Here is a 14,466-nt window from a genome sequence, read left to right on the forward strand (position 1 = left end):
TTTTCAAATATTGCCGCATTTTTAATCAAACGTAAGTAAATGTATCGAGTATTGAATCGATTTTAACAATCGAGTTTTGATTGTACTCGGTCGATAAAAGAGACGAAGAACAGGTGACGACATCGTTGTCATACTCGTGATTTCATAACACGCCATTTTCTTTGTGTGAAGCTGACCGAGAGAAATTTCACTTACTGTTTTCTAACTAATTCGAGGTAACGTAATTTATAATTGATATTTTAGTATATTGTTGATTGTCATTCGCATTTATCAATGAACGTCATGTACATTTTTTAGGGCACTTGTTTAATCTTTGATGCTAAATCTCAATTGTCGAAATCGCGTGTTGACAGGTTTTCAAGCATCGCAGTTAAACGGATTCTATTTTGTGTCTGTCTAATTACGTATATTTTCATTTTATCATATTTACTTTTATATTGAAGCGGTGTTTTGAACTTTTATTATAATATAATTCAAACATTGTAGACATTAACCGCCAAAAACAACGTATTTGGAACGTCTCCGAGCAATGATTTTTTTCAAGTAATGTACATACGTCATTGCAAGGGGAGTACTTTTCCCATTCACGTTCAATGATTCACTAAAAAAAAGTCATCTACCCGTGACATTCGGACCAGTGTTTTGCGTTCGCATCGTTTTATAGTGCGATTTCACGTTCGTAGACTGTTGCATGCTAATAGGATATTTATTTAAGATCAAGAAATAACTGTCTAACAAAATATTCAGTTTATAATTCTAATTGTAAAAGGTATTGTAAGATTTTTTTACATATCAGTTTCAAGTAATTAAGCTTCATACTTATTTATGTTAAAAGAGGATTAAGTATATTTTCATCTAGCTGATAATTAATTCAAATTCCAATTTCATTATTTGTATTTCATTCTTATCTAAGTTGTTCGTACATATGACACATGTATGTTTGATTACGAATGTTTTGACTCTGATTCATAACTAATATATTTTAATATTATCTTCGTAGAATATTTCTCAAATAAAACACTGATGATATGATTTAGCTTTAATTTATCATATTTTTAAGTGGCATTCTAAATATCATTAATAAGATTTATGTCTTCTAATTAAATTTACTAACAAAACTCATAGTAAACATGATTTTTTTTTGTTTTTAGTTCACAATGGCTTCTCATAAGAAACTACTGCTTAAGGTCATTATCCTTGGAGATTCAGGAGTTGGTAAAACTTCTCTTATGAATCAGTATGTAAGCAAGAAATTTAGCAATCAATATAAAGCTACTATAGGTGCAGATTTTCTTACCAAAGAAGTAATGGTAGACGATAGGATAGTTACTATGCAGGTAAATATATGTTAAATAAAATAATATTCATACAATACTATACCTTCTTTTATCTCATCTTTTATTTTTAAATAGATTTGGGATACAGCTGGTCAAGAAAGGTTTCAATCTTTAGGTGTTGCTTTCTACAGGGGTGCTGATTGTTGTGTACTCGTATTTGATGTTTCAGCACCTAGTAGCTTTAAATCTTTAGACTCCTGGAGAGATGAATTCTTGATTCAAGCTTCTCCTCGTGATCCAGATAATTTTCCATTTGTAGTACTTGGAAATAAAGTTGATTTAGAATCCAAAGTGGTAAGAGCATTTTAAATACATTTTAGATTATTTAGAGAACAAAGGCATTTTCAATTTTAGTCAGCCTTCGATCTCTTTACATTTGCATTATATTTTACGAATCTAAATATACAGCTTCCACGAAAATTCGTACACAAGTGTATATCCGATGCTGTACAAAATGTTTCTGGAAATTTTCCAAAACCTAATCCAAACCTAAACTTAACTCATTAATGATAATCGTTTTTAATATCGATAGAACAAAATGATTAATGGCTTACAGCCTCGCATATGCAGTTATGCACGAGGCTTTCGTCCGAAGGATCCATGAAATACCCAAGCTCGCCCAACCTCCATTTATGTAAACTATAAACTAGAAATAAGAAGTAGGTTCAGGTTATCCTTTGTTTTATTTACTGATGCATATGCTACCACAATTATAGGCAGAATTCATTGTAATGGTACCCACAGTGTTTTGCAAATATCTTAAAAGCTAAGGCAATCTGATGGTTATATGTATAGGAAATAATTGTAAAAGATGTTGATTTTTACAACATATTTAACCCCTTGGCCTACACGCTATCTGCCGATCGCGCGAGCCATAGTAAGCAAGAAGTTCGATCGCGCGCCGTGCCATTTATCTGTTTAGCCGTATGCCCGAACTGGCGCAAAATGTATACTTCTTATGACATATATTTAGGGGCTACAAAAGGAATTGTGAACTAATAAACAACGTTTGAGGATAAATAGTGTTTTTAAGACGTTTAGGGCGTAATCATGATCAATTGATCAGTTAACAAAAACAATTTATTATTTCAAAGTGGATAATAAATCACTAACAATTTGTAAATTACGACGAGTCAGACTCGCGGGTTCCATTTATGGCACATATTCTTTACCACGAGTCTGACTCGTGATTTTCGCTTATGACTCAAATCCCTTACCACGAGTTAAAAATCATCGAAGTTGAAAACGCGTCCGCTTTCTAAATAATTAGCTTGTCATTCTTTTTATTTAAAGATCTATATTTATTTTGATTGTTTTAAGTTTCAAATAATTTGTAGCCTTGTTAATAAATACATTTCAGATTCATGGTAAGAAAGCACAGCAGTGGTGTCAATCTAAAAACAATATTCCATATTTTGAAACTAGTGCTAAAGAAGCCATCAATGTTGAACAAGCCTTCCAAACGATAGCGAAGAATGCTTTAGCTCAAGAAAGTGAGGTACGTCATACTCTTTTTTTGTATTTATCTGTTTATAATTAGCAAATATTAAAATATAACAAATAACGCTATTATTTTAGGTGGAATTATATAATGAATTCCCAGACCAAATTAAATTGACCAATGACCAAAGAAACAATGGCAAGGGTGATTCTTGTGCTTGCTAGGTCTTGGAGTGGTGAAAATTTTGGACAAGCACATAGATGCACAGGTCAGATCGTACATTCGCGTACCTGCGCATTTTAGGAAATACTACATCGAGCTTGACGTGTTTTGGAAGTCTTAAGCATGCACCTTGGTTTCTTTTACTTAGATTTCATCCAAGATATTTTTAAAGCATATTTACAACTTTGAAAAATTGTTTTCATTGGAATTATGTGAAGTATTGAAAAAAATAAAGATATATGTATATATGTATAAGGAAATTTATAAGCAATGCATTTTAAACAATAAAATTAGACAAATTTTGTACCAAGGAGCATCCATTTGGCTTCGTTACATGAAAGACTATGTTGTATTTTATATTGTGTGTTTGTGTTGATACTTGGCTCGTCCAGCAATACGTTCAACACATTATTTCCGAAAATTGTAATGCTCTCTTATTAGGTATGGCGAACAGTATGAGCTGCCCTTTTTAATTGCATCTTTACAGCTCATTGTCGATGTCCTTCATTGTGGGGTAACACTACAATGTTTTTGAATCACATAGATATAACTTATGTTGGGAGGAAAATTCACGGGTCGGGAACACACTTAGCATAACAATTAGATCATCACAAGTTTGCTCATAATTCATTAAGTACAATCGCATTTATTGAGGAGCTCTAGAAAAATTTTTGTGGGTATATTCGTTTGATCATTTCTCAAATCTAACTTCCTGTCAAATTAAATAGAAATTTATGTATTTTTTAACATCATTGATACATATAGTGTAAATAATTTGATGCAGTGGGATTTTTATTGAAACTTTGCAATTATTTAACTACCTCTGAATTTTTCTAGCAATGCAAACCTTGCTAATTGTTATGTCACTCGAGATATTGCAGTTTTCCAAGAACATTACATACATTGTTCGCATAAATTTAAATAACTGTGAATTTGTTTAATAACATCACAATGTATGTGTGATGGTATTGCACGATCATCTCAATCTCAAAAGGCTAGTGCGTTTTCGAGGAAAAATTCCCTTTTTAAAAACAACTCAATAATTGGATAATTTGTTATTTGGTACACTCAATATGCCCACAATACTTGCATATTAGTATTTTCGTGTATCTTTAAATTCCTCCCTAAAGTGAGAGTCCTGAGCCGCGCTGCAGTGATTTTTAAACGTTTTAATTCTATGGAAACTATTCAGATGTAATCATAAATTTTATCAAATATTGTTTAAAAAGACATTTTTATATTAAACATATCATGCAGTGTATAGTAGATATTTGATGAATTATTTTTAAAAGTTATAAATTTTTGCTTTTATTTTTCTTACATTCAATGTTATTGCATGCATTATATTTTCAAGATTATTTAGTTTGTCCAAAAGAATTCATTAATAGTCAAAGGGTAACTTTATTGTTATGTGTGAATAATTTTTTTTTAGAATCAAACTTTTTCAATGAAAAGACATTTGTTGTACAGCAACTATATTCTGTTGAATTAATACGTTTATATAAAAAAAAAGAAAAGAAGAATTTATAAAAGTGATATTATTATTTGATATAATTGTGCAAAAATTATGCGACGCGGTGCCGACGATCACTTTCATATTTAAAAAAAAATATAATTTTAGATGTAAGTCACCATCCTGAGAAATTTAGAGCAGAAGATTGCGTGAGCTGAATTGATACATACATATAAGATTTCTTATGAGAAGGTTTAGCACGTGTAATATATGCGTACTTCTATGATAATAGTCTTGCACGTTGAAACGTGCGTAATCATACATGTATGCATATACACGTAATATATATGTATATAAATGATGATGGTCATGACGATTACAATTATAATTATTAATATAATTTTATCGAAATATGTTAATGATAGTTATTAAAAATATTATCATTATTGCTGCTGCTGCTGCTATAAAACTACTATTGCTACTCTTAGTTTTAAGTGAACTAAAAAAAAAAAGAAGAAATACATTTATTGCAACAAAATCATGAGCTGGTCAAATTAATTCGCTGATATATCTGTGCCACGGATAATCATCGTGTGACCTGAAACAAAATATAAGACTATCATTATCCCTATTATGACTCGATGTCTATGTTGTTATTATGGAGATGAATGTCTGTTGAGATAGATAGTAAATCTAGCAAACCCTGTACGAAATAGCGTATAAGATTAAAATATAATTCAACATAACATTAATTTAATAATTGAAAGATAATGGCAAGAAATGGCTGTTTTCAAGTAAAAGAATAGCCTATAACACAGTGTAGTTTTATTCGAAAGTTTTAACATGTTATGTTTCAACCAATGTAAATTAAATATTTACCCCTTGTACGATTGTAAAAAAGTATTCGTTTTTATATAATGCAATTTTATCTTTCCTTTGAACCAACTATTTATTTAAGTGAAGTCTACAAAAGTATACATATGATGCACGTATGTGTATATATTATACGAATATATATGAATGTTGAACCAAGGATATCTATGATTAGATTATAAAATGCGTATAGACTATTTTATATTAATGTCATGTATGATATCACACGGCCTTTGTTAAGTTTTAAACAAATTTTTACGATTAATGTCAAATATACACATACATACATACATACATATATACACACGACTTTATAGAGAATAAATTACATTCATTTACAGATAAAATATAATATGAAATAGAGATGTCTCTTTTGAGAATTGGAAAATAATTTTATTCTTATCACTAAATTTAATGTAAGCCTCTATATAATATTATAAATTCGGAAACTTACGAGATTTGTCGATATATACGTATATAACATACATAAAAAGAATTGCAAACAGTGAGTAGTGGGTAATTGCACGTATTAATAAAAAAATTCAGTTATTAAGGTGATTCATTTAGCTTTGAAACCATATCGAATCATATAAATTTGTGAGATAAGTAGAGATACAAAAGAGGGTTGATATAAAGAAGTAGAGATACATAGGGTGTCTCCAGTGCCATTGGTTAACAATATCTCAGACGTATTCTAGCATGAGCAAAGCAAATGATAGGATAGTTCATTACGATGTCATAGAGGTGTAGGCGTTAATTTATGGGTTTTATTTTATAATCGACAAATTTAATTTTCAATTCAACATTCTATGGATTTAAAGTTTAAGACCTATTCGTTTTAGTTTTTAAGACAATCAGCTGCGGCATATATGGCTTTAGTAGATGCATTTTGAACTATGGAGATGGCATCACTATTGCAAGATCTTTGTTGCAAAGTAATTGCATTTTTATTCCTTTCTGTATTCGTGTTCAGTTGTGAAGCTCTTTGTTGGTATTGACGAATCTCCTGATTGATGGCTCCTACTTTCATAAGTATACAACTTGCGACTTGTACAGAATTAGAAGAACCCATGCATCCCAAGGCAACCTGATCTAATTGATTTTTTAATCTCTGTCCATTCTGAAAGTTAAAATGTATATACCAATATAAGTGTATATAATATATTAATTATATATAATATAATTAATAAAATATTTAAAGCATAAGCGTAAGTATTAGCTACTTGACCTGGTCAAATTTAACAATTAATATAAAAATATGATACATACTGCTTGCTCGTTGTCAAATGCTTGCAGTTCTGTGTCCAAATTTTTATTTGCTATGTTTTTGCAGTTATCGAGTTGATTATACCCTGTTTGACCGGCGTCCTTCAAATTCTTTGTGACGGCATTAAAACAATCTTCAGCATTCTTACCTGACTCCTTTGCTTCTTGTGACTTTTCCTAATGACCGGCATTTATAATGTTAATCATTTAATTACTCGTCTTAAATCATTGTGAAGCAAATGTTATTTCGTGAGACTGTGACTTACCTTGATATAATCAAGACGAGTTTTTAGAATTGAGTTGATGTTCTGACCAGCTTGAATATAAAGGTTGCTAATTTCATTTTTTCCGTTTAAGTCAATGTTCCTCTGAGAGTGTTTCAAATCTAACATGACACTGTCAACCGAGCTTTTAGCATTTTTTATAGCATTCATTGCCTGATTTAATATGTCGTTGGGGAATCTCTAAAATCAAAATATTTAATCAAACGTGCAGACATTATAACCGATAAGTAAATGTGTCAAAAATTTGTCGATTAATTTGTCAATTGCCGGCCTCATTCTAGATCAATTTCTAACAAAGAATTTATTAAGTTAACGAGTATTATTTAAATAGATTATTAAATTAGATAATTAAATTGAGTTATTGAAGTTTGTGTTGTGTATTCAACGAATTAATAATATATTTCAATATTTATAACGTTTGTTACGTCCTGTGACCCAAGCTTATATTCTAATCCATTCTTCGGCCAAGATAGGCAACAACTATGCAAACATATTTGCTGGACCCCGCAATAATATCAAGGAACCGTCAATCCCCATCCTCAGATTTAGATTTTTTTCTTACTGTCGAGGCCCTTAATTTATACAATGCATTCTTTAAATCGAGATTCCTTGGTAATTTTACCGCTCATTATGGTAAAACACAGGATAAGCGGGTGTTTCGACCGTTCGCGGAGAGACGCGATCTCGAAAAACCGCGTCAACGGGAGTCGTAAATTCCCATTTCGATTCCAATAATCGACGCCACGAATAGATCGATTCCTTATTTCGATTAAGATAATAAGGATGGTTGAGTGAGTATAACGCTGATTTTAACAGGTATATATATATTTCCAACAATTAAATAACTTCAATATTGGATACAATTGTGTGTATGTTGATTTCCAAACTACGAGTGAGTACGGCCTGAGACTCTTTTCGTGTTGGCGACTACGTTTTGACTTTGACTGTTGTCGAGATTTGACTCTGACTGCTGAGATTTGACTTTTGTCGCTTCACTGTTTGTTACTGTTACTTCGCTCTCGTGTCATTACGGAGAAAAGCTCGGTGTGAGTGTATTTTAGGTACGAAAAAAGCGGATTTGTTTATCACACTTTTCGTTAGGAAAGTGAGGCTAACGATCCGCGATGCCCATTGGTTATGACCAACGTTAATGAATGAGAATAGGTGGATGAAGCCTCCTACCAATGTGGCTCGTGTGTGACATTGTTCACGCGAAAACCTGCTTTTTCCATAATTTGTAAGAACGCACAATAAACCTAAGGACTGTTCTAAGGACCATCCATAACCCGAAAATACTTGCAGGATTAGAGATTCCTGCAAGTTAATAAGATTAAGTTATAAAGATGACGTTAAAAAGATTATGTTTATGGTGGCTCCTTAGGTTCATTGAGGGTCTGAATAACGGTGTGTGGGCCTTTGGCGGCCAGACAACGAGGGATGGCGTGCGAATTGTCTCACGCGACGTAACAGCGGATTTTTCCATGCAAACACTCGAAGGCCGATTTCTCCCGCGAGTGACCTTTGGTAAGGGGCAGCCAGCACCTATCACTAGTTTTCCTCGTCAATATCTCCGTCACAGAACTTCATTATTATATTTATTTATTATTTTAACTTTATGCTAATCTGCTTCTCATAACATAAAAATTTTCTTGACTGTTGAAACGAAGACGAGAGTAATGCAATTAGGATCGTAGCGCGATTAATTGCGATACAGCTATTCATTCGATAATTTAAATTTGTAATCTATTGATTTCATAAATAGTTACTGGCGCTTCTGGTCATTAATTTGTACACATTTTTCATCATTTAAAATTGGTCATCCCAAATATTACAATGAATCGAGCAAAGCATTCAGATATTTATGAACGGTTTGTATAAAACCTATGCAAAGAGTAATGTTTACAATCGAAGTAAAACATTGTAAGTCTCTTTTAAAGTTTAACAAATTGATCCAGATGCCGGACAATTGACTACTAAATTTCGCCAATTAATCATATCAGACTGTGGGATACTTATGTATTCTGAGAACAATTAAGAAAAGATGGAGTCTAAACAGCGAATTGTGAGTCGAGGTCCTTTACTTTGGATATGTGTGTCCTATACATTTTTGCGTATTTCAAATTCCTATAGATCTATAAATATCCATATTTTATTAAACAGACTCTTACCTGTGCAGAACAGACAGTCACAAACAATAGGCAAAGAAAAACGAACGTCTTCATGTTTCTGAATAAGAAGGAAAAGTATCGATCCACTTGGTATATCACGTCTTGGCGTACTGATAATGATGAATGAGCACACTTGCCCTTTTGTAGCAAATCAGTTATTCGCTAAACGTGAATTATCTGGGTAAATGAATGATATGAATGAATGATAACACGTTCAGGTATATCTGATCATGTATCTATCAGTCTGTAATTGAACGTATATATATGTTGCAAATGATTCAATTTTCGATAAAGTAGCTATTCTATTATTATCCTATTTAGCACCCGCATGTATTCTTCTATCCGTGTTGAAATTCAGTTTGTGGTAACTTATAGTTAAAAAGAAATCGATTCGTGTTAAATATTCTAAAATATGGAAATATAGGTGTCCAACTATCGATGTAAATTGTTTATGCAATAACCTCTTTTGTTTCTCTAGATTCAAGTTACTCGCTTTAAATACTCGAGCAAAAAGATTATTTTTAATAAATAAAGAAAATAGTCTGAATAATAAATATGTTTTTCTCTGGTGGAGAGATTTATTTTGGAACATAGAAAAATTGATTTTTCATTGATGAAAATTCTGTTTGACAATTTTCTACGGTAAATACATATACTTTGTGATGATTAAACATTCGGTCGAAGATGTCGAAGAAATTCACATGATTTGCAAGTTGTTTACAGAATTCTCATACTCTACATGTCGATAACAACTCTAACAAAAATAAGCACGGTTAATGTTATTGCGTTGCTTGTTATAATGGTCATAAATAATTATCTCCTTGTGAAATTTCCTGAACAGCTTCCTTATCTGGGTATTGTAAACATTTCTCAATCTTTTCCGCGTAAGATAGTCTAATAAGATCAAAACACTTAATCACGTCATTTATCATACAAGCGATAAAAATCCGAGTTAAATAGAAATAGAATGGTTTATATAAAAATCTAATGATAATTTGATACTTCAAATTAGATTGCATATCTTTGTTACCAGAATTACCAGAGTTTTCAAATAAGATTACCGTTTCCGGTATAAAATATAGGAAATGAATATTTTTATTCAAAATATAAGCGTTTATTTCGCATACTTTAAATTTCTTCTTGAAATATATTAATACATACAGCAAATTTACACATGCTGTTGATATGTTTGTATACATGATTTTGTGGCAAATATAAATTAAATGCATCCAACATATCTGGAAGCAACAAAAAGGGGCTTCATTTGTCTTTTTTATGTGAATCTCTTTTATTTCGTAGTAAAAATAGAGATCATTAAGTGCAATTCATTTGTTCGTACTGATCTAACGCGCGTTTTATAACCATAAAGATATATATAATGATAGAGTGCGTGAGTGAATTGAAAAGGCAATCCGTACAGGAATAGAAAGAAAACGTTACATAGAGGCCCGTTGTATCCTTATTTAATAACGCATACACATTCAACAGTAAATAAACATATTAATAATAATAATAAAAGTAAATAACATAAAACAGTTTGGGTTGCTCCGGCTCAGTACAAATAGCAAAGAAGTGGAGAAAGCAGAGATATTGACGTCTAAAATGGTGATGGACTCTACACGTGACTGGCATTGTATTAGATAATACAAAATTTGGGTGACTAAAACGACTAAAAATATTCAAAAACAATCAAAACAAAAGCTTTTTACATTTTTTTTTTAAACGGTTCAGTAAAAAGATCTTGTAAAACTCTTTACTACTATTTTTTTTACTCTTCCCTTTTTAATCAATTTTTTATGAAAAGTTTACAATTTCGTTATACTTTGACTAGAACTTAAATTATGAATAGAGACGCTTTTGAAAGTTTCGAAACCAATTTCGAAACAAAGAATTCAAGGTTAAAAATTGGATATAACATAATTACTTAAGGTAGGTAGGTTATTTCAAACACCTTAAAGTTTTAATTCGGCAATGATTGACTATAGAATTTACTATTTGAAGGAGTAATGATACATATTAATTTATTTACATAATACGTAGTATATACATTATCGTACATATTATTAGATATTATGTACGATACTTACGATACTTACGGGAGTTGAATCTTATTCGTAGCCCTCTAGCAGCAGCGTCAGGAAGTATTGCTGTAAGGTTTGAGTTATACTGTGATTTGGGTTAGTTTAAGCGAGGTAGTTAGCAAACTAGTAGCTAAGAGTGTATATGATCGTTTATTCAAAAATGAATGTAGTTAGCAGTGTAGAAAGTAATAACAAAGATGATAAAATTGAAACGATTCTTAATATGCTAAAGAACCAAGTAGATCAGTATAATACTGTGAAAGAGGATAACCCATCGGAACCCAAATTAACGACGGATCAAAGGATCCAACAACTGGTGATGGAAGAGAAGCAATTGTCAACACAGTTCCAAAAGGTCAGAAAGGAACTAAGATTTTATGAGCGGAAATATGAAAAGATGTTGAAGAAGAGAGTGAAGCACATAAAGATACAGATTAAAGAGGATCTTAAGAAATTAAAAGAAATAAAAGAAAAATATTTTGAACTACACTCTCAGCTAGAAACAGAATCCTCTACATTGGAGAAAGCGAAAGAGAAGGAATCAGAGGAAGCAAGCAACCCTTTAAACGTAAATATGCTGTCATCTCAGCTTAAGCAAAATGATATACCGCTTAGTAGCAAGATTAAAATTAGCATTAAAAAAAATGAAAACTCATGCAGCAGTGAGATACATTTCGTTCACGATATCAATGGACAAAATGCGTTTACAAATCTAGTTGAAATTGTAAAACCTGTGGCTCTGAACACTCGAGAATGTAAAATTATCTTGCAAAAATTAACAGAAGAGCAAATTAACAAGTATATTGATCAAAAGAGGTTAGGTCAACCGCAAATAGAATACAAAGAAATAACGCAAGATTGTTTACAAGAAATCAATAAAAGTATTGTTTGCCCAAAGTGGCACATAAAAATTCCAAGATCCGTATTTGAAGAAAGTCAGAAGGAAAGTAGAAAATCCATATCCGAAGAAAGTCAGAAGGAAAGTAGAAAATCCATATCTGAAGAAAGTCAGAAGGAAAGCAGAAAATCCATATCTGAAGAAAGTCAGAAGGAAAGTAGAAAATCCATATCCGAAGAAAGTCAGAAGGAAAGTAGACAATCCGATTTGAATGTAGCTTCTTGCTCAAAAGTCATTTAATTAGATTGATACAATTGACTATTAGTAGTAGTATTTATATTATATGTTAACCAGAAAATGTTGTATATGTCAATATCTTCCCAAATTTTTGTTACTACATGACAATACAGATTAGTTGCAGAAATAGTTTAAATAAGAAAATATATTAAAAAGATATTGTGTAATAAAACACCAAGCAAAAGTGTTGCCACATTGATCTTGCATTAGTGATGACACCTATGCAGTGTTTCACTTAAGGTACATTCAGTGTAATTGACCATTAGAAGAAAAAAAGGAATCATATTTTGATGTCATTTATTTTCATTTCATATATTGCTTTTAGGATAAACCAAACAAAGACACAACATTTCATGAATATCATATTACTCACAGAATAAAGTAATCAATGTTTTATACTCAGTTTTATCTAAAAATTTGTTTGAAATCATTTGTTCTTTTATTTTATTTCATTAATTTCAGCAGTATTAGTACAAAGATATGATATTAAGTTTTTCTTTTATATTTATTAAAAAAAACCTTGTGTCTTTTTTTTCATTTCCATTTCATTGGTAATAATAATTTCATCTTTTATATAAAATTTTAATTTTGTTAGAAAATATATTTATAAATTTCATAATCTTTTTATGCATTCATTTTATTGGCTTTCAAATTGTAAAAGAATTATAGATTTAATTGTTACAAGGTTATATTTTTAGTAACCCTAAAAATATTACATTGTTTGAAATGTAATATAACATTTTATTCATATGTATTTGTGTGTACCATCACAGTAAATTATGGTACCATTTTATTGTCAACATATAATTTTAACAAATAGAGTTCAACCTTCTGGTGTGCTTTTTTAATATGTATAATATTAATATGTCTTTCTAAAAGATATATTAATATGTCTATTAATATATATTTTTAATATGTATAAATGTGAAGTTAAAAATGTTAATAATTAAATATTCAAAATAAAAGCACTTACTATACATATAATTATCGCAATGCGAAGAACTTGATATCAGTATTAAAATATAAATATACAAGTTAATAAATAATATCAATCTAGGATGTTTTCCTTTAATAATAACAATAATAATAATTATCAAAGTGCTTCTTCTATGAATAGTTATATTATATGAATAGTTTTTATGGCATAAAATGTCAATTAATATATAAATAACGATATTTTGGTCTAACTAATTTATTGTGTAGAATGTATGTTGCTATAAAAGGTATATATACATATTCATATACATATACATATAAAATATACTTCGTACTATCATAAAATGGTTGTAAAAGTAGAAAAATATTTATAAATTATTATAAAAAAGTACTTTAGTGTAAGTACTACTAAAAGTACTTTTATTATAAGATATTTTAATTTGTGAAAAATACATATAACAATAATTTATAATAATAACATACTCATGTAATTCTTAAATGTTTATATTTATTATTTCATGAACAAGTAATTTGTTATATCTTTATCATTGATAGATATGTAAGAATGGATTAAGTTTAAGTCAATGAAGTTTAATCTTTACAGTAAATGAGGTAAGTAACGATAAGAATTGTAATATAAGTGTTTTAAAATTTATTTTTTCAGTGCTACTGGAAATTGATTCGATACCATATGTGTAATAGATGCATTTTTTGATCATGATAAGTGTTTTGGCCAGTGTTTCTATTAAGTACATCTTTAAAGAATTCTTGAAGATAAATAATTTTATAGCTAATATGAAATATGAAGTATAAGAAGTGTGTTACTGAACATATGAACTTTGAGTTTTGAGATTAGAGATTATGATTTGAATTAGTAACTAATAAAAATAGATCTCTATATAAATATATAGTGTATAATTTCAATCTTTAATGTTGTTATCAATTTTCCATAATCATTTGAAAATCATGATAATGTAACATAGAAATTACTGTAAGGTAGAAATTACTAAACTCAAATTGTTTAATTAACGTAAGATATAGTACTCTAATTATTTTTATTAAGACATGAACATTAATGATGTAAAATTTGGAAGGATCATTGTACAGTAGATTTTATACATACCAATCAAGTATAGCGAGTCTTATTAAGAGCTATTCCATCGTAGCTCATTATTGAACCTTCTGTAGAAATATAACTCCCTTTTCCATATAAATCATAATTAGTGATATATATATAAGCATCAAATAATAGTCATTTCACTATGACCAA

At 30.0% G+C, this 14,466-nt stretch overlaps 3 protein-coding genes across 4 annotated transcripts; 2 read left to right on the top strand and 1 right to left on the bottom strand.

Annotated features, from left to right (window-relative positions):
- The first annotated feature begins 71 nt into the window (after positions 1 to 71).
- Rab7 (RAS oncogene family member Rab7) lies at positions 72 to 5,371 on the top strand. 2 transcript variants are annotated; one of them, XM_033345574.2, is made up of 5 exons: positions 72 to 215; positions 1,152 to 1,337; positions 1,413 to 1,631; positions 2,698 to 2,835; positions 2,916 to 5,371. In XM_033345574.2, the coding sequence occupies exons 2-5, from the start codon at positions 1,158 to 1,160 to the stop codon at positions 3,000 to 3,002; spliced, it is 624 nt and encodes a 207-aa protein (XP_033201465.1). In that variant the 5' UTR covers positions 72 to 215; positions 1,152 to 1,157; the 3' UTR covers positions 3,003 to 5,371. The 2 variants fall into 2 exon arrangements, with proteins under 2 accessions (XP_033201465.1, XP_076477806.1); XM_076621691.1 differs by lacking the exon at positions 72 to 215 and adding an exon at positions 528 to 769.
- Positions 5,372 to 6,073: 702 nt separating this feature from the next.
- On the bottom strand, positions 6,074 to 9,205 carry LOC117163363 (uncharacterized). Its single transcript, XM_033345572.2, has 4 exons — positions 9,045 to 9,205; positions 6,859 to 7,056; positions 6,596 to 6,769; positions 6,074 to 6,446 (listed from the first exon to the last, which is right to left on the bottom strand). The coding sequence occupies exons 1-4, from the start codon at positions 9,096 to 9,098 to the stop codon at positions 6,165 to 6,167; spliced, it is 708 nt and encodes a 235-aa protein (XP_033201463.1). The 5' UTR covers positions 9,099 to 9,205; the 3' UTR covers positions 6,074 to 6,164.
- A 1,921-nt stretch (positions 9,206 to 11,126) lies between these two features.
- On the top strand, positions 11,127 to 13,250 carry LOC117163595 (uncharacterized). The gene has a single exon (XM_033346002.2). It carries the CDS (start codon positions 11,268 to 11,270, stop codon positions 12,261 to 12,263), a length of 996 nt encoding a protein of 331 aa, XP_033201893.2. The 5' UTR covers positions 11,127 to 11,267; the 3' UTR covers positions 12,264 to 13,250.
- Positions 13,251 to 14,466: the final 1,216 nt, after the last annotated feature.

This window comes from Bombus vancouverensis, chromosome 9 (assembly GCF_051014615.1).
Source record: "Bombus vancouverensis nearcticus chromosome 9, iyBomVanc1_principal, whole genome shotgun sequence".
Taxonomy (NCBI): domain Eukaryota; kingdom Metazoa; phylum Arthropoda; class Insecta; order Hymenoptera; family Apidae; genus Bombus; species Bombus vancouverensis.